Genomic DNA, 25,270 nt, shown 5'->3' with positions numbered 1-25,270 from the left:
GCGCCCCCACTCCCAGAAAAGAAATATTTCGAGACAATGAAGTACATTTATTAAATAAATTAATACATTTATTATCATTATAATAAACATACATTGCAAAGTATTATTATTTATACACATGCAATTCATTTACTGAGTAAATACAGAATAGACCTGAATCATTGAAAATGACATGGAATTGCATTGCACATCTAAATACAAAAAATCTTTTAAAGAATGAGAATATGCCTTTTTCAGTAGCGACATTGCTGCATTCCAGTAATGGGGAATCAAATACTGCAGTGTTCATGTGTCAACAGATAAATAAAAGCATAAAACGCAATGCTTTTAAAACTTTATTTTAATTAATGGTGAAGCTTATATTTCAGTTTAGATATGGAATTAGTATTGCACACTTTTTTTTAAATAAAAAATGAAAAAGATAAAAGATATGTCGAAATGATAAAATTGCAACTCAAAACTAGCTACAGCATAGTTATAGATAATGTATGCCCTCTGAAATAGACAAAATTAAATTTTATTACAGTACGAATTTAGCCTATGTAAAGTAAAGTATGTAAAGTTTTTGTTAAAGACGTGTGGCTCCTGTTAAAGTTTAAGCCAGGGGTCACGACAAGCGGTGGCTTCTCTATTCTTTTGTTCATCAGTAACTCGGCTTTGACCCGCATGAACAAGTCGCGCGGCAGGGTGAACTGCAGGTCAAGCTGTCTAACATATATTAAAGTGAAAAGCGCTTTAAACAGTTCACCTCCATTTACTTATCTTCTTTGAATGTCTATAGACCCACAGAAATTAAGCCAAACTATTAGACTATTTGTTATATGAAACCTATTTATATTAATTCTGCTACGACATTTAATCTAGATGATTAAATTAGCATCATATTTTTATGCTGTTCGATATATACATATTTAGATCTTTGACAATATAGAATATTTTCACATCCTTATGCGAACACTGTCAATTCTAATATAAAACCGGTATCTTCATAAAAAATACACATAGTTACAGTGTTACCAAAAAACCCACACAAAATACTTTATTCGTTGTGCGATTCTGCAGTATTGTGGCGGGAAGGCACGAGGAGGTGGTTATGGAGAGGTCATGTAGAATTCATGAACTTTGATGTTCTTCCGATGCTGCTGTCGCTCCGCTCAAAAATAATGAAACTTTGTGATGTTTGTTGTAAATCATTTGGGTTGACCTTTCGGCCTTTGCCCGTTTACTTATGTGTCCAATCCATGCTGAGGAGTAGATAGTGGCTAAGTGAGGCCGTCTGATTTACTTTTGGCATAAAACGTAGCACTTGTGAGAAGAACAATTATTTATTCTCTTATTTATACATATTTCCTTCTAGTACATTATGATGCGTGGTACAATTGCTATAATTCATGGATAAATTAATAAAATTGATAAAATTACTGACAAACCCAGTGTATGTCCGTTACTTCTTGAGTTTATTATCGGGCCACGTTGAAGTCAGTGAAGAGGTCCTGAAAGGTAATGTTTTGTGATCAGTAATAATGACTTAAAAATAATAAAGCGTTAGCGGCGAAGTGTAGACCAAGTAGAAATCGGTCCCTTATATCCCGTCGTCTATATATACCCTGTAGAACCGAATTTGTGTGAAGAAATCACAATCACAGATTCGATTCTAGGGGAGTATATGGTCGATGCAAAAACTTCATTTTCTCATTCGTCCTTCGTTAAATATCACTTATTTTACCCATTTGACAAAAAAAAAACTTCGGATGCATGAGCATATGCTTTCTAGAATATATATATATATATATATATATATATATATATATATATATATATATATATATATGTGTGTGTGATGTGTAACTTAACCTTTTGAAGACACTATTTAATCAGAATATGCATAATATTAGATAGCATCGAGCACAAAATGTATATTGACCTTTAAAACGGCGTATGTCTTTAATCGCTATATCCTGATTTGATTGAAGCTCGGATATGTTCTAACTTCTGCCCCTACAAGAATATTGTGGTCATTACATAGTGGTTCAATAACACACTAGATATGAAAGTTAAAACTTTATCTCAATGTTACAACTTTGAATCTGGCAGTTTTTACATTGTGTCAGGTTTCATGACTAATGGACAAATAGAAATGTTCCAAAATGACTTGGAATAAAATATTTATTTACTGACTCCCACTACACTTATTACCCCTCCTGTGAAATTACCATTTTAGAGATACGAGGTTTTTGCCTGATAGCGACGATATGATTTCCCATATTTGTACACCCAGAGCCTCTCCACGTTTTACCTCCGCATTATTTGGAGTTTGATTGCTGATTGGCACCCAGCTTTGAGTGGGCCACAGCAATGAAAAGGACTGGAACGATGAGACTTCTGTAACTTTTCAATGACCTCTTCATCACAAAGACGGTCACCATCAATTGTCTGCTGGCTTTATTCGCTTCTTTTTGTGCCTGAAGTCGTTTTGTATCTTCTATTTGTTTACCATTCAGAATCCCTGGCTTGAGTTTGATTTACTATGGTTGAATATTAATCTTGCAGATGAAAATGGATATCTATAGTAATGTGCATCTTAGTGTTTCATATAATATGAATATCTTTATGCCTCGGGACTTCTAACGTGATAACAGCCTGAACAGACCTTTGTTAAAATGCTCTAATTCTATGTTGTTCCTATCTGCATATCACTGTGTGTATGCCTTATTGATGTTCCTCGATTGAATTTTGTATTATCATCAGTCTTAATTGTGATATTTTGCAAAGTTTGAAAAATTTGCTTCTAGGTGTGTATGGCTTCTTTTGCGTTAATAGGGTTCCTTCGTCTCGATTGGCCAATTCGGTCACATGGGTGTCCCAACTTTATTCAGTTGACAGCAAGTAGGAGGGCTTTATGGAGGGAGGAAAAAAAGACAACTCGAGAAAAATTAGTATTTTCTACCTTCAGAAATTAATGGCCATGAGTTCGTACATGGTAAACTCCAAGTATGTGGATCCAAAATTTCCTCCTTGTGAGGAATATTCGCAAAACAGTTATATACCTGAGCAGGGCACGGGCTACTACAGTCCATCGCAGGACAGTGATTTCCAGCATCCAGGGATCTACTCACGGTCAAACTACTCGGAGCAACCCTACAGTTGTAACACTGTTCAGGGCTCAACGGTCCAGCCGCGAGGTCATGTGCAGGAGCAAGCCAGCCACCCTAACTCCTTCCCCGCACAGACCGAACAGTGTTCCCCGGTCCAAATATCCGGGCCGAGGACTTGTGGCCAACAGCAAAACACAAAGAACCAGAACGGGATACAAAGCAAGCAACCTGCCATAGTTTATCCTTGGATGAAGAAAGTCCACGTGAATACGGGTAAGATTCACTCTCTTTCCTGTCTGTTTTCAGAGCAGTCAAACTCGGCGATATTTGGCACACTAAAATCGTTCAGTGAAATATTTATGGGTTCTTCTGAAGGGGCCGACAATTACACTAGTCATAAATTTTTATTGCTTAGGAAATAGGCCGCTGGCTGTATGGGCTGCCACTGCGCTGTTGAGGCGTCTTGGACTATCGAATTATATTATTTATTCATGAAAGCCATCGGAATGTCTCAGTGAACATGTGGACATGTAATTTAGAACTGAATTCAGTATTTTACATTTACAGCAAAACTGAATCGCGTACATAGGTATTAAGAAATAAGTACCTCATCTGGGAGTAGAGCTGTTTTCCTAACTGGGTTCACTTGCTCACCCAAGTGTGTTTTTGTCTTTTCCAGTGAACCCAGATTACACAGGAGGGGAACCCAAGCGCTCCCGGACAGCCTACACGAGACAGCAGGTTTTAGAACTGGAAAAGGAATTTCATTTTAATAGGTATCTAACCAGACGGCGCCGCATCGAAATCGCGCACACCTTGTGTCTCTCTGAGCGACAGATCAAAATCTGGTTTCAGAACCGGAGAATGAAATGGAAAAAAGACCACAAGCTACCCAACACGAAGGGGAGATCGACGTCGGCTGCAAACCAGCATGCAAAACACGTTCAGAAGGACAACCAGACAGATATCACAACTTTATAAGTGAAGTGGAAACACCGCTCCAAAAGTACAGATGAACTGTGTATAATAGACAATGCATCATTTGCCTTTGCATGGTCCAAAAACATTACTTTTTTGACACCAGTGCTATTTAATGCAAACCAGAAGCACACAACCATTACCAAACAGTGTGAGTGGATGCGATGAGAGGACTGAACGCTGAAATATCTTCATTTCCACCATTGTACGTATTAAAAGGATAGGAGGGCACCACAACATCTTTACATGCTACAATGAGGTATAGTAGATAGTAAAGCTTGCCAAAACTATATAAAGCACGGAGTTTTCGTAAAGCTGTCCTTTATTACATATTTTTGTGTAGGCAACATTCGGGAAACATTCTTTTCTTTACAAATGCATTACAACAGAGTTTAGACTTGGATGTGAATTTGTTAAATTATTTCCTTAAGGAAGAACAGATTTATCGCTAAGGCCTGTGAATTTATTAAATTACCTTATTACTTCACTACCTTAAACTAAATGAAGCAATGAAGCTCAAATATTGACAAATGTTTTAGCGATTTCAGTTTCTTATTTACGCTTAACGAAAATATATTTTTTACTAGAAAAACGGTTCGTGAGCATAATCATGTTTACTTAAGAACATATAAAAACCGTATAGAGACAAGAATTTAGGAACTGCCCTAAACGTCACAAAAGTCCTAATATGCACTGTGTTAAATTCATAGAAATGCTGTGTAAAATCTTTACATTTGTGAGGAAACCGCAAGTATGACGCAGGTATGAAATCAATTTCATTTAAAAGAAAAAATCCCACCGAGTTGACTATACTATTGGATGTGTTTACGGCTATAAATCTCACTTGACAGTTTTGTAAACAGTGTACAATTAAGAAGCTGAATATCTGTCTTCCAGATGTCATCTAAATAATAGTTCTTTTTATTATTTCACTTTACGTTTGCATTTTAGATAAACTTTTAGATCAGGAGTACTTTATTTATTACATTTCAGAATGATAATGCTGAAAATGTTGTGTTTATATTCTACGTGAATTTAAGTGATCGTTCCTTAAATCTATTAAGTTCGTTTATGAAAAGTGCGTTATTTTTATTCTATATATTTCTGTATTGTGTGCATATTTTCTACAAGCACATTTTCTATTAAATGAGTAAGAGAGACCATTAAAAAAGGTTTATTCACAAACCATTCACAAACCGCATACTCTGTTAAATTAATAAATGATGTATGCTGTGGGGGTGGGGGTGGTGTTAAACTTGTTGCCATTTTTACAATTGATTAAAAAGATATTTTGGCATAAGGAGTGGGGTCAGCTCTGAAATGTGAGTTGGGGTATTCACGTCGTGATTAAAGATCGAATGTTCTACTGTCATTGTGGTGTCTTTTGTCTTCTTGAACAAAACCCGTGAGGCGCTCACACATTGCGAAGACGTCTTCTGGCTGAAGCCTTCACGTTGAGAGCACTGAAAAGGTATTTTTACAGAAGTTCGACAAAAGCCTTTCGGGTAGGTTCATCCAGAGGACACAGTTTCTGTTGCATTCGGTGCTTTTCAGCCGCGAGCGCTGACCTCTACACCCCTGACCCACAAGACCTACAGGCCATTCTCAACCAGACGGTTTTAACATTCGGTTGCACCAGTATGGGAAACCAAGGAGCCAAAAGTTTTACAAAGGCAAATTAATAAATACATAAATTAATCAATTAACAAACAAATAAGTAAATAAGGCATTCTAGACCACGGGCACATGCAATCACACTACATATATACGTATTTCCTGTAGGAGCAGTAAATTTAGATAAAACTAGTAGGAGCCTAATTAAGAGAGAATAGGCCCAGACTTTTTTTTCCAGAATGCCGTGCAGTAGGATGCAGGTGTGTATCGAACACACAATAATCCGTTAATTTTATTTAAGGTAATTTTCTGTGCCTTTATGAAAGGTTTATGATGTCCATTGTTGTGTGGTGTTTTAGTTTCCCAGCCGGAGAATTCACCATCCCGGGAATGTTCATTCATTCAAAAATCATGTCTGATATCTTAGAAATGACTTCAAGGACAACTATGTGGAGCAAACATCTTCTCCTTTAAGCTATTAGAAAGTCTAGATAAAATTGCATTAAGCTTTATATATCATTTTAAACTTATAAGTTGTGGTCGATGAGTCTGTCCGTTCTCCCTTTTCTTTTTCACATTTTTACTTGTATATGTGTGTGTGACGGAGGTACGGATGTAGGGGGGAGTGGACACACGCACAGCAGGGGGAGAGAGAGAGAGCGAGAGAGAACGAGAGAGAGAAAGCGAGAGAGAGAGGATGAGAGAGCGAATATGAATACATATAACAAAACATACAACGATGAAAGTGGGTGAAGTCATATATTGGCACGAGTATGGATATCACCTTTGCATGGCTTCAGAAAAGTGGTAGCAAGGTCCAGAGTTGTTTGCTAATTTTTGTTAATTCTCCTGCTATAATGGCACATTTGTGCTATTTGTATTGTATAATTACACTTCTTATTGGAATAAGCACAAAGAAAAGTATCATTAACACGTAAGTTCAATATAGGTCGCTTAAAACCTACCCTAGACACGTTTTTGTATCCTATTGTTTTTTCTTAATCAACCAAATTAATGTTGTCCTTCAATGTTACCAAATGCATGATCTAAGATTAACAACTCATAAACCTGGCTAGTTCTGTAATGTATTTCTGAGTGTTGACCTACATGTGCGAACAGAAGAAATGGGAGCCATAGGCAGTTCCATTTGCAATGACACTGCGCCGACTAGCCCCGCCGCTCTCACAATGCTTCTCAAACGGCCATATTTGATTTCCAGCTGTTCGCAGAAAATGTCTTCGCCTAGCAAGACAGCCCGTTAAGATGTATTAAACTGCGCTGTCGACATCTGAAGATAGACTTTTTGTGACTATATGGTTCCGTTCTATATCTCTTTTTTTCTATTCGACCACGTGATTGTCTAAATAATTAATGCAGCACGTCCCCTAGAAACACGGCGTCGTCATTAATCGCGAGGACTCTATCAGACTTGAAAACTGAAGAGATCCAAGAAAATAATATCCAAACGGTCCGGTACCCTACGCAACAGTAGACTGCACGGTTGTATGGCATTTCAACCAATGGAAGCTTGGTAGGTAAACATTTACGATTATTTTTGAGTAAGGCGGTGGGTAAACATATATGTCAGAAATTTGATAAATAGCGCCCTTTGATAAGTGTGCGGAGCTTCTTCGAGGACAGCCTGAAGTTGGAATAAGCATGGTAATGACTTTGTAGAATACGTTAGGATCACATTCATGTCTAAACCTAAAAAAGCGACAGCTATTCAACTCTTGCGGTTTTACCATATAACAAATGCTGTAGACTGATTTAGAACACATTCATTTCAGTAGAATAATTGCATTTACGAATCAGAGATTTCAGAACAAGTACAGCAGTGTTGGGTTGTTATTTACACGGTGGTAAGGGCTTTATGCGAGGGCCTCTTAGTGATTTATAATCCGTCAAAGATGCAGCTCTGTCCGGTTGGACTGATGGCTATTTGTTGGGATGCGCTGTTGTGCGTTTGGTGAGATGACTGTAAGAGGGCTAAAACAAATGTATGAAACAGAAACATAACACTAAAATGTAGGAATTAAATGTTTATTCATATACAACAAGATTGTCTTTAAATGTTGATGTTAATATTTTCACAACAAAAGCCTTGAATTGAACAATTACACAAAACAGTTAAATGTGCACATTTATTTGTATTTGTGCTAATGTGCAATGATGAAGTTATTCTCAAAAGTAGTGCAAGTTGCTGGAGTGGAATGATGGAGATCGGCATCGTTGTAAATCATGCTCAGTAATTCCTGAAAGGGTGAGAGGCTGTTGGGGGCCGGGCGTGGACTGTAAATCTTTCACTTTTATTACCCCGTGAACATATGCTGCAAAGGGAGAGTACGCGCATTCTCTCCTCAGGACAAGCTCCCGCTCGGCCGCCTTCCCAACTCGGTCCATCTCCATCCCTCCTGCAGCTAATCCACCATCCAGCACAATTGCTGGAAGTAACGATATTATGGTAATAATAAACAACAACAACAACAATAATAAAAAATACTGATAAATAATGAATTTCAAAGTAATCATATAGGACATTACTAGACGAAATCTATGGTATACCCATGAGAAGAATAGTATAGAGTTTGTAATGATTGTGATGAATCTCCCCAGCTGACGGGGTCATACATTGCTGTCATTGTATGAGCTATAATCGTCAAACAATATTTCAATGCTTTCGAAATATAAAAATGTATAAAAAATTAAGAGCACAAATAGATTTATATATCGACAGAGAAAGCGCAAAACATCAAAGTCTGTAAAGATATAAATTATATTCTTATTTTCGTAACAAAATAGAACATCGATATTGTTATACACGTGAAAAACACCCTCAGCCGGCTAAAAGATTACAACGAACCCTCCCTACTATTATTTGTACTATTTTATATTGTTATGTCACAAAGAAATTGAATAGAAATGCCTTTTTATTTATGCATGTAAAAGTGGCATATATTATTATTATAACCATTCCAAGGGCAGTGAACCTAAATACTTATTGAAATGCATTTAAACCCTTAAATAGTAGTTCTAAAGAAAATGATGTAAATTTACAGTGGTGAGGAACTACTACAGGGAAGAAAAGTGCTCTTGCTTTTAATAAGCTTTTGTGAGGTAATGCCTGGTTGGAACAGGAGCCTCAATCAGGACAATCTGCTATCCAGATCACGTGAACAAATATGCTTGTATTTTAAGGCAGTGCCTTTATTTGTCATGATAAAGGTTTCCCAAAGCCCAATATCCTAATGTTGACTCAAACGATGATCCTGCTTCTGTAAACGTTCGCTTTTTGCAGGGGGAGGTTTGACTGCCAGCGATATTTCGTTTTTGGAATAAGGATACCTACTTGGCTTTTTATTGGTAGCTGAGTGAGTGGCTTCCATTCTTTCGGGAATACTGTCTGCATTGGTATATGGAAATGTCTGAAAAAGCGCAAGATCAGGTTTAGGACAGTACCGTGCACAGACAAAGGGTGAAGGATATATCCGAGGCACTGCAGGGAAAGATATTGAGACTGAGAAGCACGGCTGTATGATAAATTGATTCACAGGTAAGCAATTGCATGGCAAAACGCAACCTTTAAGCATGAGCTTTACATTACGGCAACAGAAGAAATATGATTTATTCCATTCAGAACAGCTGATATTTATTAATGTCGCTGCAGCTTTAACTAAGCACAACTTAAGGACATGTAAGAATTTCGTACAGTTAGTTTACACTTTTGAGCAACCATGAGCACTTTCCAAAGGTTAGCTAGGAAGATTGTCTGATTTATACTTTTGACGTTGGATTTTAGCTGATTTTGCGATTTGACACAAAAGAGACAAAATGCAAAGGGGAAAGAACTGGTGCAACTTCTTGTTTTGTCTCATAGCTAGCGGGATCGTAAATCACTTTAATTTGTTGTCTTATCCTCGGAGTAATGTTAGACGTGATATATAGGGTTTATGACATATGCATCGTTAAGTAGCAATGTTACCATATTCAAATGAATTAAATTGCTATATTTCAGATTGTGTTTTTGTTGCGATTACAGATTAAAAGAAAATAGTAATCCAAAAGATCATCGCAATGGAACAATACCCTCTTTCCAAAAACAGAGGAACGCGTCATTGTTTTTTCTTTAAAACAAAATAAATTCTACTTAATAAAAAAACACATTTTGTAGTAATTTATATATTTAAAATATATATATATAGTTTTTTTTTTACATTTTACTACTTTGCTATTATATAATATAGTTTTAATTGCGTAACTGAAATTTAAATGACCTACTCTTTCTACGTTTGTGTTCCTTTCTACGCTTTAATGCATTTACAGTGACTTCAAATACAAAATCAGAAGGTTCTGTGCTTTAGCTATGCATTATTCTTCTTTTTATCAACACGGTAGACGATTAGGAGTTCTTTTTTTTGCTTATCATCCAATAACACATGCATTTAATTCAGCTTTAAATGGTTTTAATGTAACATTTTTTCCATTTTTTCTTTTACAAGAGACTGTTTTAGCGAATCATAATCGCTGTCTTCCATAGCTTCAATGAACACACAAAACACTCTTACAACTCTCTGAAATAGCTTCACCCGTCCATTTTGTCTCCCGAAGGCTTTGTAAGGGCGCAGTGTTGCCCCTACTGCAACAGCAAGCCAAGTAAATATTAATGTGTAAATATTACTTTCATCATGTTAGTAACAAACAAAATGATACAAAACATAAAAAGAAAGCCGACAGACTCCTATTAATATTTTCGAAGTTGGACTTCTGAAGTCCATTATTTTAACTAACCATTGTGCCATTATGTGCACCAAACTTACCGTAACAATGCGTGGGCGAAAACATTGTAGCCTGAGAATGGCCGAGCTTGTTAAGTAATAAAGGTAGCAACATTTATCCCATTGAGGAAGACTTTGAACATGAAGAACCAGCTAAATTGCACCACTTTTTCAAAGCTGTTAGGAATATCTAAAGATGTTGCAGTCTGGGATAAAAAGCCGTAAGTAGTAGTATCCATTTCCCTCGATTTTTCTGCCCATGCCATATTTTCCCAGCGGGGCGAAGAGCAGCTCATGTCTTGTTTGGAGATCTAGCTTAGCTGAAGAGCTTAAATATGTCATCTTCACAAGCTCTTTCGGATTTAAAAACACCGGAGGAAAAGTTGTGTGCTGTGGATTGTATTGTGACTTACTTGAACCCCTTCCGCCCGTTGTTCATTAATCAGTGAGTTATTGTGAAGAAGCCAAAGGTCATCTAAAAGGCTTATGAGTGCTAAATATTTTGGCCAGCTCCTCTTTGTGTAGAATCGCTTATGTCAGGGTTTTCTACTTTTTTGTAAACCCCTGTTTTAACATACATTATAAATGCATCAACAAAAAGGAAAAATAAGGCGTAAAGAAAGCATACATTTATGTATATTTATTCATACAATAATGGATTAAATATTTATTATATTTAACATTTTAGCAATAAAAAATGTCAACAACAATGGAAGAACTCGTCCACGGACATTCTCAGAGAAAAATAAGGACAGTGGAGTGCGAAGCACGTAAATAGGCAACGAAAAATAGGATATGACATAAAAAAACGCCCTAGAAGCTTGCGAGTCTAGCGCTAACGAGCATCGTCCAGTAATAATGTGAAGTTTCGAATAGACATAGGTGATCAATGAATTGTTTTCATCCTGCAGGTCGTGGTCCAAACAATGAGGAGCGCTTGAGGGAGAAGACAGAACAGCGCGATACAGTCCGTGGTAAGTAATTCTATCCTTTTATTAATCATATAGTTCATGCGCAATTTAATATAACATATTACACATTTCTATAACGTACTGCATGCTTTGCATAAAAAACACTGTAGACGGCTGTCTGAACATCTGCTATAAACAGGTTTAACTATTTCCTCAGATTACTTAATAGAAATGGCATATAACGTATCGTTCATTTAAATGGCATTAATTGCCCACAATAGCATTTTCTCAACAATATAAAAAATTGTATTAAAATAGAACAAAACAAAACAAAAAGCATACACATCCCAAACGAGAGCAGAGGATACCAGCTTCAAACCGTCTTCTAGATTTTAGAGCAGATTCTCTTCATTTCTCCTCAAGTCCATTTCATTTTGGTAAAATTGCAATATAATGCAGCATCACTTTATTTCAAGACAACGATATCTTGTGTTCTGTGTGAACTGGACTAAAGTGGCTGGTTTTATAGTGGAGACCTCCTCGCTCTTACTATGGGAATATAGCAGAGTAGGACATTCTTTAACCCGGCCATCCACCTACGCTTTTACATCGGACTGTAGCCCGTCTTAAGGAGGTCTTGTGCTTTTCACTCCTGTGGTAGGCTTGGTTTAGCTGACCGGTCATAAATTTTGTGGGGGTCGACGATGACAGGTGCATTGATATGCAATGCGCAGAGCTTCAGGCCTTCTAATAACTACTGTATTGAGCTGTTCTGCCACAAGTTAGAGTCATTCTGCTGTTGGTCTGGAAAAAAAACACAATAAAATATGGCTTATGAAGAGAAGGAAGGCCTAGTTCAGCCTGTGCATGCTGAACTGTAACGCACGTTGTGCCTGAGCACGCCACGGGGCTGGAAGGAGCAGATTGCCCCCGAGCATTTGCCATGCATTTGTGGGGTTATTAGCATAGCTCAGTGACCCTCCCACCCACCATCACCCATTCTCACAACGCAAAACATCGGAGCAAAGCCGCGCGTTTATCATCAGTTATAAAAGTTACTTTCGAAAAGTAGAGCAAAATGCATCATTACTAAAGGGATTGGACAATATAACTAGGCACATAATTATACAACCAGACACGTATGATAACAATGATGCATTTAAGGTGAAACTTCAGTAGTGTTACTTTATATTGGAATTACAACCAAAGAACGCTCCTGAGATGTTTGGCTGACTTTGTCGTTATAATTTACAGCCTGGCCTTTGGGTGGTTCAGATAAAGTTCACATACAAAGAGTGTGACAGCAACAAACGGACGATATAAACACAGAAAAGCCTTGGTCCCTCAAAGAATGCAAGATGCAACAACACCAAAAAACGATATATGTCAAATTATGCAGATATTCTGAATATAATTAAAGATGATGTTGTATCACCTTACACCAGTCTATATCAAACCTAAAGCAGTTTTTAATTTCTGATTAACACATTTGTAACAATATCATTATTTAATTACTTTATACATCTTTTCACTTTCTTGTTTTATATCCTTAAATGAAAGTGTCAGTTGTTATTCATACCTAGTGTTAGGGCAATGAATCAGTAAAGAAAGGGATATTGTTCTGGTCAAAAGTGCTGATTCGCCTTCTGTCTCCTTTAGACTCGGCTCTATGGGGAACTTTCAGAACAAGTTAAAGTTTAACCTCTTTCTTGCATTCTCGCCTGAGGATCTGAAAACGAAAGGTTAAAGAGGTGGTAACAGCAACGGTCCGAGAAGCCTAATATACATCTGGAGCATTTATAGAAACGATCAGGTGCATAAATGCACTAGTACATCGAAACAAAAATGTATGAATGTGTTTTCTGTTTCCAGAGCACCGAGTAGGCCTCGACTGCAATTAATGGCTGTACGCGCGGATCCAAAAGAAACTAAATCAAAGCAATACGGCTTTCATTTTTTACAGGAACACAGCTTCTAACATTTCTGTTATGCATACCCCAGCTTAGTAGTTTAGGTGAAATTGTTCTCCCTCTGGTACTTTTGTCCAACATCGGATGATATCTCTAAGCTGAAAACTAAAGTATATTTTATTGCATGTATATTATGCGATTATACCGGAGCCCAGAACTCAGCATGTATAGTTTTAAGTTAAAATATCCCTAGTTATAAATGTTATAAATGTGCGTCTGTCTTTGCAGGTCAACGCAAAGAGAATCAGTGGGAAGCCCCAATCACGTGACAAAGGAGCCCATGCCATTGGACAAGGGATCAAAGGCCCTCATAGATTAAAATCTTCACAATGCAGAAAGCCACTTACTATGATAACGCTGGACTTTTTGGAGGCTACTCATACCCTAAGTCTGACTCCTACACATATGGGCCTGCACACCAGTCCTACACCACCTCCAGCATCGAAAATGACTATCAGGGCCCGATCTGCTCCATTCAAACTACCGCGGTCCGGCCGCCAGCGCACAAAAACAGTGACATAAATGGCAGCTGCATGCGACCAAGTGGCAGTCAGGGCAGCCAACCAGAGAGCGTCGGTGACCAGCAACAAGCGCCCCCTTTAGCAGCCACCTCGCCCAACTCAAACAGTACTACCACCCAGAAAAAGAAATCTCCCAGCAACAATGGCTCCAACACTGCCACTCCAGTCATCACCAAGCAGATATTTCCCTGGATGAAGGAGACTCGTCAAAACTCAAAACAAAAAAGCACCAACTGCACAGCTCCAGGTAGTTCGAGCCTTTTTGTGGATGATGACGTGTAGGCGTGTGTGTGTGTATGTGTGTGTCTGTGGTGGGGTGTTTGGGCAGAGGAAGGGACTACTCCAGTTCATTAATGATAGTGGCTCAGATTCGCCTTGAGCGTTCACCAGTCTTATATTGCTTTCGGTGGACTGGAGGAGTAGACTGCTTTGAAATAATTGCATCGACATATACGTATGACAGGGCTAATCCCGAGTAGTAAAATCATGGATATCACACCGTGATTTATATCTGATATAGACGGCACACAGTGTGATTGACACACTGACACACACACACACACACACACACACACACACACACACTATACATTTGCACTGACCTGAAAACGAATGTCAGCCACTAAACATGTTTATTATACGGTTTTAGGAGACACCTGCGATGACAAGAGTCCACCTGGACCGGCCTCCAAGCGGGTGCGTACTGCCTACACCAGCGCCCAGCTCGTGGAACTCGAGAAAGAGTTCCACTTTAACCGCTATCTGTGCCGTCCCCGAAGAGTAGAGATGGCTAATCTACTCAATCTCACAGAGCGCCAAATAAAGATCTGGTTTCAAAACAGAAGGATGAAATACAAAAAGGATCAGAAATCCAAAGGCATAATGCACTCCCCCCTAGGACACTCTCCGGACAGAAGCCCGCCGTTAAGTGGTCCCAATCACGTTGGATACTCTGGTCAGCTTCCAAATGTAAACAGTCTCAGCTACGACGCACCATCGCCGCCGTCCTTCGCCAAGCCCCAGCAAAACATGTACGGCCTGGCCGCCTACACGGCGCCATTGGGCGGCTGTATACCGCAGCAGAAAAGGTACCCGGGCACAGAGTACGATCACCACAGCATGCAAGGGAACGGAAGCTTTGCCAATGCCAATTTGCAAGGGAGCCCTGTGTACGTCGGGGGGAATTTCGTTGATTCTATGCCAGCTTCTGGCCCTATGTTCAACCTCGGCCATCTTCCTCATCCCTCATCCGCCAGTGTGGACTACAGCTGTGCGGCTCAGATCCCGGGCAACCACCATCACGGACCGTGTGACCCTCACCCCACATATACAGACCTCACCTCTCACCACGCTTCTCAGGGAAGGCTGCAGGAAGCGCCGAAGCTCACGCATTTGTAAGGATTCCATGTGTGTGCCCAAGCGAAGTGTCGCTTTTTATTACCTCACAAGCTTAAAAAAAAGTAATTTATATAACTACACTCCGAGAGAGACACACCGTATTACCCCTGTATTATTATTGATATTACTATTACTGCTATGACTGTAATTATTTTTAAGCTGTGGTCCATTTCTCTTGACTGTTGAAGATGCGCAAGAGCGTTTGTTGTAAGTCGTTCAGATCCCGAAAGAGCAGTGCGCAATATGAAGGGAATTTCATATCTTATTACTTGAAGGTAAGTCCTGTAGATTTTACAGTATTAGACACCCATCTTTATAGGGATGGAATTTGTAGGGAAAAAAAATCATTGCCATTGTTAATTCGTCTGTTAGTCATTGGTACCTATGGATCTGTTCACACTTAAAGTGTCACTATTATTTATTTTATTCTGAGAGTGTATGAAAAACATTTATCTCTATTGAGTATTTATTATTTGTCGGTTTTGTAACGAACATTATTTATCTTTTCCTGTGGACTATTTATATGGACTATTGTAGACTCTTTATGCAACAGAATTGAGCAGGCTGCGTGGGCTTCGTCATCACATACAAACAAAGTGACGATGGGTGACTGGTGTAGTTGTGTTTTGTTGTTTTTGTTTTTTGTTGAAGGGGACGCAGCTACATATGTTATGTTGTACTGCAAGCGAGAACAAGGCACTTGACACCTTTTTTTATGCTTATATGCTAGGCTATTTTAGAAACACCAGCACGTTATTTTCACATCTTTGCCCTCATCACCCATAACAAAAGTTATTTTGTAAGTGAACAGTCCACACCCAAATTAATGAAATGGTAACGATATGGAAATGTTATATTTTGTTGTGTTATACATTTTGTAAATAAAGTGCTTAAATTGAATGAGTGAGCTCATAACTGCGTTGCAATCATTAATCTAATAAACGTTGGAGGCTTATCGCCCTAAATTGATACGAATAAAGGCAAGAGGATAACAAACCAAACTGTATTTCTAATAATGGGTTATATTACCAGCTCCACACACTGAATATCTTATCGCCTGCAGGACTAAGACGCCATTTTGAAATTATATCCATAGTAAACAAAGAAAGCTGCTGCTTTGTGTTCACCACCATCCAATTCACGCGCTTGCGCGAATAACAATGGGCTAACAAACAGCACATATATACTATTATATAACCTATTGTAAGATCAATTTAGGATTACAGATTCAATACTATTACAAGTTAATGTTGATACAATTCATGTAAAAAAAAAAAAAAAACACCCTGATGTTACATGTCTCTGCTTCCATTCACAGTAACTGTAATATACACATGTGGCCCAGAAGTAATACACCCAGAGAGGCATTCTGATTGTTTGCTGTAACAATGATGTATTAATAAAGCCTATACACGTGCCAGCTTATTTAAGCTTTAAAATACAAGAAAAGAGAGACTCTTGGTTGCTTTTGATTACATTTAATCGTCATTTTATCTAATATCTCCACTCACGCAAATGTATTTTCTACATAAATGTTTTTTGTTTGTTTTTTTGTTTTGTTTTTTTACAAATTCACCTTATAATGTGATAATAAACAGCACTGAGGCCAGAAGCACTGCACATTACTAAGCTTTATAGGCATGGCAAGCCTTCTTTAACTGAATAGCTCGCTCGCCCGCTTCCCCCTAGCGAGACATTTCAAAGCTCATTAATCAAAAACTCGTCGCTTTCAGCCTCGCCACTGATTCCACCTCCTTATGAACAAAGCTTTTGCATTCCCAACTCTAGAAACACATTTCAAACTGCGAGAGGCCAAACTTTGTGCTGAGAAAAGAGGAACGTGACAGCATGCTGGCGGTACGACCAGAGTGGTGGACATTTCAAAGCTGCATGATGGTGATGAGAGGCGCAATGGTTTCCACCGCAGTGGGTAGGTAAACCACATTCACAACTCATGCAGACTGGTTAGAATAAGGATGCGTTATTTAAACGCTTGCTAGCAGGTTAGACGGTATAATTATGTATGATATACAGTTGTTAATGCGCATTCCCAATAGAATTAAACGGCCAAGTCAAACGGCCTATTACAATAACATATTAAACGGAGAATAAGAATTTAAGATGATGAATTAGTTCTTCAAAGAGGATTGTTTTCTAAAATTATGCACTTTTCAATTCTTATTCGTTTCTCACGGTTACCGTTTCGGTCCATGACCAGTAATGGCAGCCATTTTCCTCCATCATTATAATGAATTGGCGTTTCTGCTATTTGCTCGAAATTCCCTTCCTCAGATAACACAGGCTTAGAAAATTACCCTGCTAGCCATGTGGCATCAGGTTATTCCTGACAGACGAGTCTTTTTTCCGAGGAAAGACAATGTGATGATTACAAGGCATGCTCTATGTAAAATATACAGGGGTGCATATTTCACTAAAATGTGGTTTTAGGACGCCTGGTTTTGGTGTTCGGTACATTCATTGCTCTTGCAAGCACTTGAAATGAAATGTATATAGATATCGTGTTGATGGCTTACTGTGGATTAAAGTAAAGGGAACATCAATTGCATGTAATAAAGAAATCAGTTAGGCCTAAACGTTACATGTAAGATGCTTCAGTTTTATGTGGAATTATAGCTTCTCGCTGTTTAAACTAGACATAGTAATAGACAGCACAGCCTGACAAATGAATGAGATACGACGGACAAAACCCTCATTTCAATGAATCATGTATGCATTATACAGCCTTAATGTTCTCGTTACCATACTGTAGGGTTTTGTTGGTTATTTTTTTTTTTGTTTTTTTGTTTTTTACAGAAAAAATGGCCATAGTAGTGTAGGTATTTTTTAGTTTTGGCAAATAAAATATCTTCCTAAACAGAAGGTAGACTAAAGCAAATTTGTTTAGAGAGCGTCCTGAAATCCTGAAAAGAATCTTGAAACATTCCAGCCATTTAAGTCGTTAAAGTATTCCATCGCATTTGTCATGTCATTTTTACATAATAAAACTACCAAATGAAAGTAGCTCAGATGAATTAGATCAAATATAAGTGTCAGGGCTTGTCTATTGCATAATATTTATTATCATATAACTACTGAAATTTGTAACCGAGCCTCTATGGGAGGATTCTTGTGCGTTTAACTGAAATATAGGCTATGTGGATTTCCTTGTTCTTCAATGATCTGAAGACGAATGGGTCATATGAGGCGTAATGCGTCTCTTGCTAGCTTTAAAAAATGAATAATTGGATGATGGGAATGACGTCTCAGTACAGCATTATATGCATTTTCCGAATACAGATTCGTAGGAGCTTGTAAAGGATCCGGCCGGTTGATTGAGATCTAATTTAGATAAATAGAATGTACATAAATTCGGGTTCGTTCATTTTGCGGAATCCTTGTGTTTTCTTATAGCTTGGTTTTCCTCACTGTGACCATGATAATCTCCCTGCTGCTGAATTGGACAGATTCTCGTGGTTACGCGGGAGCACAAATGTCTTAGTTATAAAATAAACTGGTAGATTAAGGCAGGGTATTCACTGGTTTATCTTAAATGGAACTGCTTGGCCTGGAACCAGTTTGAAATCGTTGTAATATAATCACACGACCTAAATCCAGTAGCGTGCTACTGAAAAACAGTACAAGAAAGGTTACAGAAACAGTGCAAGGCTGAATCGGTTACTACAGCTGTTGGGAGTATGACGCAACTTTACATCATCAATCACTGATTGGACCCAGTTTTCCTCGACAGTGGTTTCTTAAGGGTACACGAAGTATCCATTTAATACCCAAAACTAGCAACGTAAACAACAAGCTTAGCCTGTCAGTGCAGATGTTATACTACTTATTTTAAATTGTGATGCGTCTAAGGGAGGCCATATGTGCGATATGCCCCCTCCCCTTTTTTTTTTTTTTTTTTTTTTTGGTGTATTATCCATGCATTATCCATTAATGCATACCACCCCCCCACCCCTCCCAAGACACGAGAGATAGTGGCAGTGAGTCAAATCAAAACAAAGCACAAAACAAAGTAACAACATGGCGTTACTTCTTGGTAATTACTACATTAAGTTAATTGCTTTTACGTTGACTTCGCAAAAGTCTGCCATTCACTTTCCTATTCATTCCAATGTTTACATGTAATAGTAAATGAACAAAGGGTCCCAAAAGTCCCATGCTGCTTTTAAAAACAGTGCGCAGGGTCTGCTCGCAGCCAGAAAGCAGAGTGCACATCCTTGCCTCTGATTGGGCAGCAGGACGGGGCCACGCCCCTTCACAGTGTGGACATTATTTACATGTAGAGTCTCGAAGTACAGTAAGTCATGAAGACAAGCAGCAGTGGCAATCATTCACCCTTTAAACTACCCGTCTCTAATAGATGCACCTCATGTCCTCGTGCTCAGCCTGTTACTCAGGCGCAGATTTGACTGTCAGAGCGAAAGTGTGTGAAGAGGAGCGCGAGGCTGAACCTCCACCGTCCCAGAGAGAACCTCGAAGAAGAGCAGCGCCTGCTCCTCTGGATCATGTTACGGAGATCCATTTAACGCCGGGTGTGCTGTGTGGGGTCTCAGGTCTGGGGGCTGAGCTGCACTGGCAAGGCTCGGCGCTCAGCTGTTCTGGACTCTGGGGATGCTGCGCAGACGCTGAGGACTCAGAGGTGCCTGAACAGTTCATGATCCCCGCGCGCTCAGGCAGCGAGCCCTTCTGTTTCCAGGAGAGCCGGAACATTGGGAAAACTTCATTCGCTTACGAGAGCTACCAAAGTTTTACAGTGTCTCAAAGGGGCTGTTTGAAAGACGCGTCTCGGTCAGAGGACTCTGGGGGTGTAGTTAGAAACACATTCGACTGGATGAGAGTTAAAAGAAATCAGACACAAAGTAAGTTTCACGAGAAGTCGAGAGCGAGATCTTCTATGTGGTTCAGTTGGTAAGCAAGTAGCCTACATGCAATGCAATGCTGTCTTATATATCACGTGCACGCTGCTTCTACTTTATTTGCCTTGTTTTACAGGTTGCTCTTTGGCTTGTGGATTAACCAGGACCGATGTCGTTACTGCGCGCACGAGTTTTACCACGCGGCAGCTCACCGAGCTGGAGAAAGAGTTTCACTACAACAAATACATCAGCAAGTTCAGAAGGGCCGAGATAGCGAGGAGCGTGTGCTTGAGCGAGACGCAAGTGAAGATCTGGTTCCAGAATAGACGGATGAAGCAGAAGAAGAGAGAGAAGGAATGCCTGATCCCTCTCTGCTCCAGCCCGGACTCCCCGCCTCGCGCGCTGGCGCCCAAAGAGTTCATATATGTTTGAACACTTTCACACATTTCTGCCTGCAAGACAGAATGTGTTCTCTCACTAACTCGCTTGCACTATGCACCATGTTGCACAAACATTGGTTAATATTGGTTGACTGCCTTAAGCTCTTATTGCCTTAATACTGTGCCTTTCTTGGTGCCGAGGCTGTCAATAGGATGTGCCTCATGTCACTTTGTGTGCCTTTGAATGTTATTTTAAACTCTGCTAACCTAAAATGATTTAATTCATTTACAGGGAGAATGTATGTTTTCTTTAAGGAAATTTGAAAAAGTTTGCTTTCAATATAACCTTAAATAATGGATAACAATGGCTTACAGAAAGAGTTTAAGCCTGTACATGAACTGAATCTTTACAGAATGTAGTCATAATAAATATAAAGAAAAGTGAGTCTGGCGTCATCATATTTATTGCCCATTGACTAATGCTGTCCAATATAAGATGATGGATGTGGATGGTAAGGATTATAATAATGTGTATAGATTTATTTATGCTCATTCTAATGCTTAACTCCATACACACACACCTATCTATGATCATACTGATCATATGACTAGTGAAATATACTAGGACCCTGATGGGCATAACATATTTACCTATAGAATAGGGAAATATGGGCTCTACAATATTACTCCTAGTCATTGCCACTCAATTTTATAAATGAAATTTATTTAAAAGCACATGTTAGGGGAAACAACTGACAAAAAAGGCCACTCACAAAAAAGTGAAAAAACAAACTAGGCATCATTCTTTTCCTAAGACATACAGTATACTGCAGTTGGTAAAGGGAATGATGTCTAATTTGTACATATATGTACAACATTCCTCTATATGGATCACTATTAGTGGCTAATGTTGAGTTGAGTGTGAGAGCATCAGGCTGTGCTAGGCTCAGCTGTCTAACAGAAGATAGCTGGCTAACAGAAGATAGCATCCTCTTGCACTTGTCAACCCAGCTAAAAATAATTACCTCACTGCAAGGATGAACAACTGAGCATGTGACCCAGAATACACACTTCTGGAATAATGTACAACACACAAACTTTTTTTGTTGCTGGACTGGATATGATTATTATGTACAAAACAGTATGAGTGTTTTTGTGGTGGCATTTTGTAATGATACCAGTATACCATAATCTATTTCCAATGAAGTTCACAAAAAAAAAGTTTTTGGTGTCAGTTTCCAAAGACTATTCTATAAAACAACCAGAAATAAAGGATTCTTCCTGGCACTAAAGCCTTCCCTGAACTACAACACAGAAAAAAAATCTCACAACTGTGAGACATTCTATACCAAAGGGTGCAATGAGAACGCACTGCAACTCAGTGGTAATCATTTTAATCTCTCATATCTACACCTCTGATCAGGGTGTGTGGAGAGTCTATTTAAACAAAATCATAAAGTTTGAAAAACTCCAATGATATAACAAGACTATTTTTCAGGTTTACCAAACACAGATAATCAGTCATGGGGGTTAATGCTGTTAAACCAAAACATTAATTATTTGATTCTTTCTTTAATGCAGGGCAAAATGGAATTCAAACATTTTATATAAAAAATAGAGCCAGTTTAATACTGTTTATTTTTACATCCTTTTATGACTTCATTCATAGAATTAAATGTGTATAGTTATGTTGTTTGTAATGGTTCCAATGTTGATGCCACAGAAAAGTATCAATGCACTTCTGAGTAGGATTACTGTGCACATGGGTAAGGTCAAGGTTACAGTCTTTAGTGTTTAACTGTTAGTATTTAGAGATTACATTTCAAATGCATTAGGCACATTGTGTAATAATATTGGTTTAAAAAAAACTGAAAAAAAAGAAAAGTAGGAGAGGGATTTTTCACTATACTGAATCTGGCAGTCCTATCATTTTCTTTGGAGATGCACAACACCTTCAGAATGTATTCAGCTCAGCAATAGTTGATGATTTATACTTATCATTAGGAGATTTAACCTAGCAAACGTGATGTGGTGGCTCCCCTCATATGAGGCTGCCCCATCCCTCTCTCGCCACCTCCTCCAAACTGACAGACAAACTGATCACGCGGGAAAGCTGCCATCAATTACTGCAGCAATGTCTATACCGCTCCACACACAAATACCTCACACATTCCCCTCTCCCTCACTCATATCCATATGGACATCCTTTATAGCATTTTCCCAGGGAAATTATGACGGAATAAAACGCATCTTCATTTATCTTCTCCTGCGCTGTGCCCTGTGATGAGAGAGATCCAGTCTCTTTGGGTTTTACAGTACATCATCATATTAGCCCTCCACCATAGTGAGAAATGGATTATTCTGGAAAATGAACTTGGCTTTACTATAAATTACAGCTATAGATTCTGAGAAATGTGTTATTTTGTTTAAAATAGTATCTAATATAATTAGGGCTCTAATTTATGTAAAGCTACAAGTGTGCCTATTACAGTAACAGGGTTTGGAATTTAATCTGTCCACAAGATAAAGAATGATTCCCTGTGCTTTTCATTTGTAATCCCAGACACGTTATTCCAGTAAAGCAGCCTGTGACCATTAGATATGAAAAATGGCTAGCGGACAGCTCCATTCACGAGTTTGGGTTTTAAAGTTAACAGTCCCTTCACGAATGTGAGTAAAAATGGGTAATTAAACAACTTATCATGAGCAAGAGACACCTTAAGCATATGAGAGTAGCTCTGTATAAACGCTCACCTGAAGAAATCTTCATCATGCTCACTGTCCTGGCCAGGTAGCTTCCAGCTTCTTGTTGCTGCATGACTTCAAATCACGTACACAGTCTAACACACTTAAATATGCTTACACTATATGGATACTATATTGGGACACTTGCTCATTCAATGTTTCTTCTGAAATGTATGAAAAAATGCTTTTAGAGCATTATTATTATTTTTATATAAAAATGTTACAGTGGTCATTCAGCAAGATCTTATAGTATAATATGCATATGCATAGAGTAAATGTTTAGACAGAACTGTATAATATATTTACAGTGTCATGTTGGATGGAGCACGGTACATTCTTAAGTGTTTAAGATAATTTATACAGTCAAATACACCTCAGCCACTTTTACACATTTTCACATTTCTAGCCCTCAAGTTCAGCCTTGAAATTTGTTTTATTTTAAATTACTTATGTAGTTTAAAAGAACCAAGCAAAAGGAATTTTCTCATTTAAGAAGAGTGTGAATGCCCCAGGAAATTATTGGAGAAGGCAAATTCTTTTATATAAACACTTTGCAGAGCTATAATTAAGAGGCTATGTATATTTAATAGAGAGAGAGAGAGAGAGAGAGAGAGAGAAAGAGAGATGCCGATTCTCCAAGCAACAGTAAAACATAGCCTAATGGCTACCCAAATGCCCACTGAAACTGACAGTTGTTTGTGTAAAGAGTATTGATGCGTCTGCGGATTACATACGACTCTAATCCACATTAAAACCTCCTGGTCTCTCCCAGGTCTTATACAGAGGGATCTTACCGAGACCAAGGGAGCTCATCATGGTGGGAGCTGAAGGGGTAATTAGTAGATGTGGGCAGAGTCCATTATGATCCATGTTACAGTCACAGAAAATGGCTGAGAAGTCCATACAGTTGCCTATACAGCATCCCAAGAGCGGGAACTGATTGCCTTCATTAAGAAACCTGAATCTCAGTGGACTCATACAATCAATGATAATACAAACATGTGCTTACACACACACACACACAACATAGATAGACATAGTTAGGGGGTAATGTGTTGTAATGGTGAAAAATAGCATGTATTTTTGAACATGGAGGTTGACTATGGTGGATTTGTGCAAGTATTTGTCAGGAGAATAGAAACCCACAGCCATAATTCATAATTCATGAATTCATAAGGATTGGGTACTTGCTCATTATCTGAACAAGTATCTTAAACGCTGCAGTATGGTAGTGCACAGATAATTTAATGATACAGCAAAATCTTTGGTAAGACTAATTGTCAAAAAAGAAAGAAAGAAACGAAAAAAAGGGTTGAGGGGAACGGTCTACTTCAGACAGAACAACAGGGATATTGATATGTAACTCAAATTCTGTAACCATTTGTTCAACAATATGGAAAATAATCCTTAGTGATGCCATGGTGACAAATTCACACAGTTTCAGCATGATGTATTTTAATTTTAAGTGTCCTTACACACAGATACAGATATGCAGACATTTGCTCCTATATACACACACACAGTCCTTTTGCAGGGTTAAATTATTCTGCTCAGTAGCAGCAGCCATTTGATTTCATTTGTAGTGTGTCTAGTGGGCAGCGGAGGTGAGAGCACCTTTGGCTGCTGAGGGACTGGAGCAGCACACATATCTAGTGTGTGGAGACACAGAATTGACAATGCATTTATCTTTGAATAATGTAAATGTCGGGAGACTGCAGCAGTGGCTGTGGAGGAGAGGCGAGTGCAGGCCGCGAGGGGGGGGGGTTGATGGTGGTGGTGGGCCTAGCCTGACAAGCTGCTTCCTGGCCCACATCCCCCCCCCCTCCCTACACTATTCCCCTGCTCGCCTGAGGCCTGCTGCACCTCCTCACAGCTCATTTCCACTGAACACCGACAGGGAATTCACACTGAGAATGCCGCCAAACCCTCCACTCACTTCTCTTCTTTTTTTTTTTACTCTCTCTTTTGCAGTCTCTTCATCCCTGTGCTGTATTTTGCCTTGCCCACTCTTT

General features: G+C 38.8%; 3 protein-coding genes across 3 annotated transcripts; all 3 read left to right on the top strand.

The window, feature by feature from the left end:
- Nucleotides 1-1,847: 1,847 nt before the first annotated feature.
- hoxd4a (homeobox D4a) lies at nt 1,848-5,433 on the top strand. Its single transcript, XM_072685818.1, has 2 exons — nt 1,848-3,368; nt 3,775-5,433. The coding sequence occupies exons 1-2, from the start codon at nt 2,900-2,902 to the stop codon at nt 4,074-4,076; spliced, it is 771 nt and encodes a 256-aa protein (XP_072541919.1). The 5' UTR covers nt 1,848-2,899; the 3' UTR covers nt 4,077-5,433.
- A 5,905-nt stretch (nt 5,434-11,338) lies between these two features.
- Nucleotides 11,339-15,354, top strand: hoxd3a (homeobox D3a). Its single transcript, XM_072685816.1, has 3 exons — nt 11,339-11,436; nt 13,572-14,111; nt 14,514-15,354. Exons 2-3 carry the CDS (start codon nt 13,673-13,675, stop codon nt 15,260-15,262), a joined length of 1,188 nt encoding a protein of 395 aa, XP_072541917.1. The 5' UTR covers nt 11,339-11,436; nt 13,572-13,672; the 3' UTR covers nt 15,263-15,354.
- A 4,230-nt stretch (nt 15,355-19,584) lies between these two features.
- LOC140561008 (homeobox protein Hox-D1-like) lies at nt 19,585-20,907 on the top strand. The gene is made up of 2 exons (XM_072685817.1): nt 19,585-20,136; nt 20,270-20,907. Exons 1-2 carry the CDS (start codon nt 19,638-19,640, stop codon nt 20,563-20,565), a joined length of 795 nt encoding a protein of 264 aa, XP_072541918.1. The 5' UTR covers nt 19,585-19,637; the 3' UTR covers nt 20,566-20,907.
- Nucleotides 20,908-25,270: the final 4,363 nt, after the last annotated feature.

This window comes from Salminus brasiliensis, chromosome 8 (assembly GCF_030463535.1).
Source record: "Salminus brasiliensis chromosome 8, fSalBra1.hap2, whole genome shotgun sequence".
NCBI classification, from domain to species: domain Eukaryota; kingdom Metazoa; phylum Chordata; class Actinopteri; order Characiformes; family Bryconidae; genus Salminus; species Salminus brasiliensis.
Note: the sequence above shows the minus strand (reverse complement) of the source record. Positions and strands in the feature narration are given on the sequence as shown.

What these genes read in the sequence shown, in the direction of transcription:
- hoxd3a (XM_072685816.1), top strand. Translation starts at nt 13,673, where the DNA reads ATGCAGAAAGCCACTTACTATGATAACGCTGGACTTTTTGGAGGCTAC. An exon ending in CACCAACTGCACAGCTCCAG is followed by an intron (nt 14,112 to 14,513) that starts GTAGTTCGAGCC and finishes ATACGGTTTTAG; the next exon opens with GAGACACCTGCGATGACAAG.
- hoxd4a (XM_072685818.1), top strand. Translation starts at nt 2,900, where the DNA reads ATGGAGGGAGGAAAAAAAGACAACTCGAGAAAAATTAGTATTTTCTAC. An exon ending in GAAAGTCCACGTGAATACGG is followed by an intron (nt 3,369 to 3,774) that starts GTAAGATTCACT and finishes TGTCTTTTCCAG; the next exon opens with TGAACCCAGATTACACAGGA.
- LOC140561008 (XM_072685817.1), top strand. Translation starts at nt 19,638, where the DNA reads ATGCACCTCATGTCCTCGTGCTCAGCCTGTTACTCAGGCGCAGATTTG. An exon ending in TAAAAGAAATCAGACACAAA is followed by an intron (nt 20,137 to 20,269) that starts GTAAGTTTCACG and finishes CTTGTTTTACAG; the next exon opens with GTTGCTCTTTGGCTTGTGGA.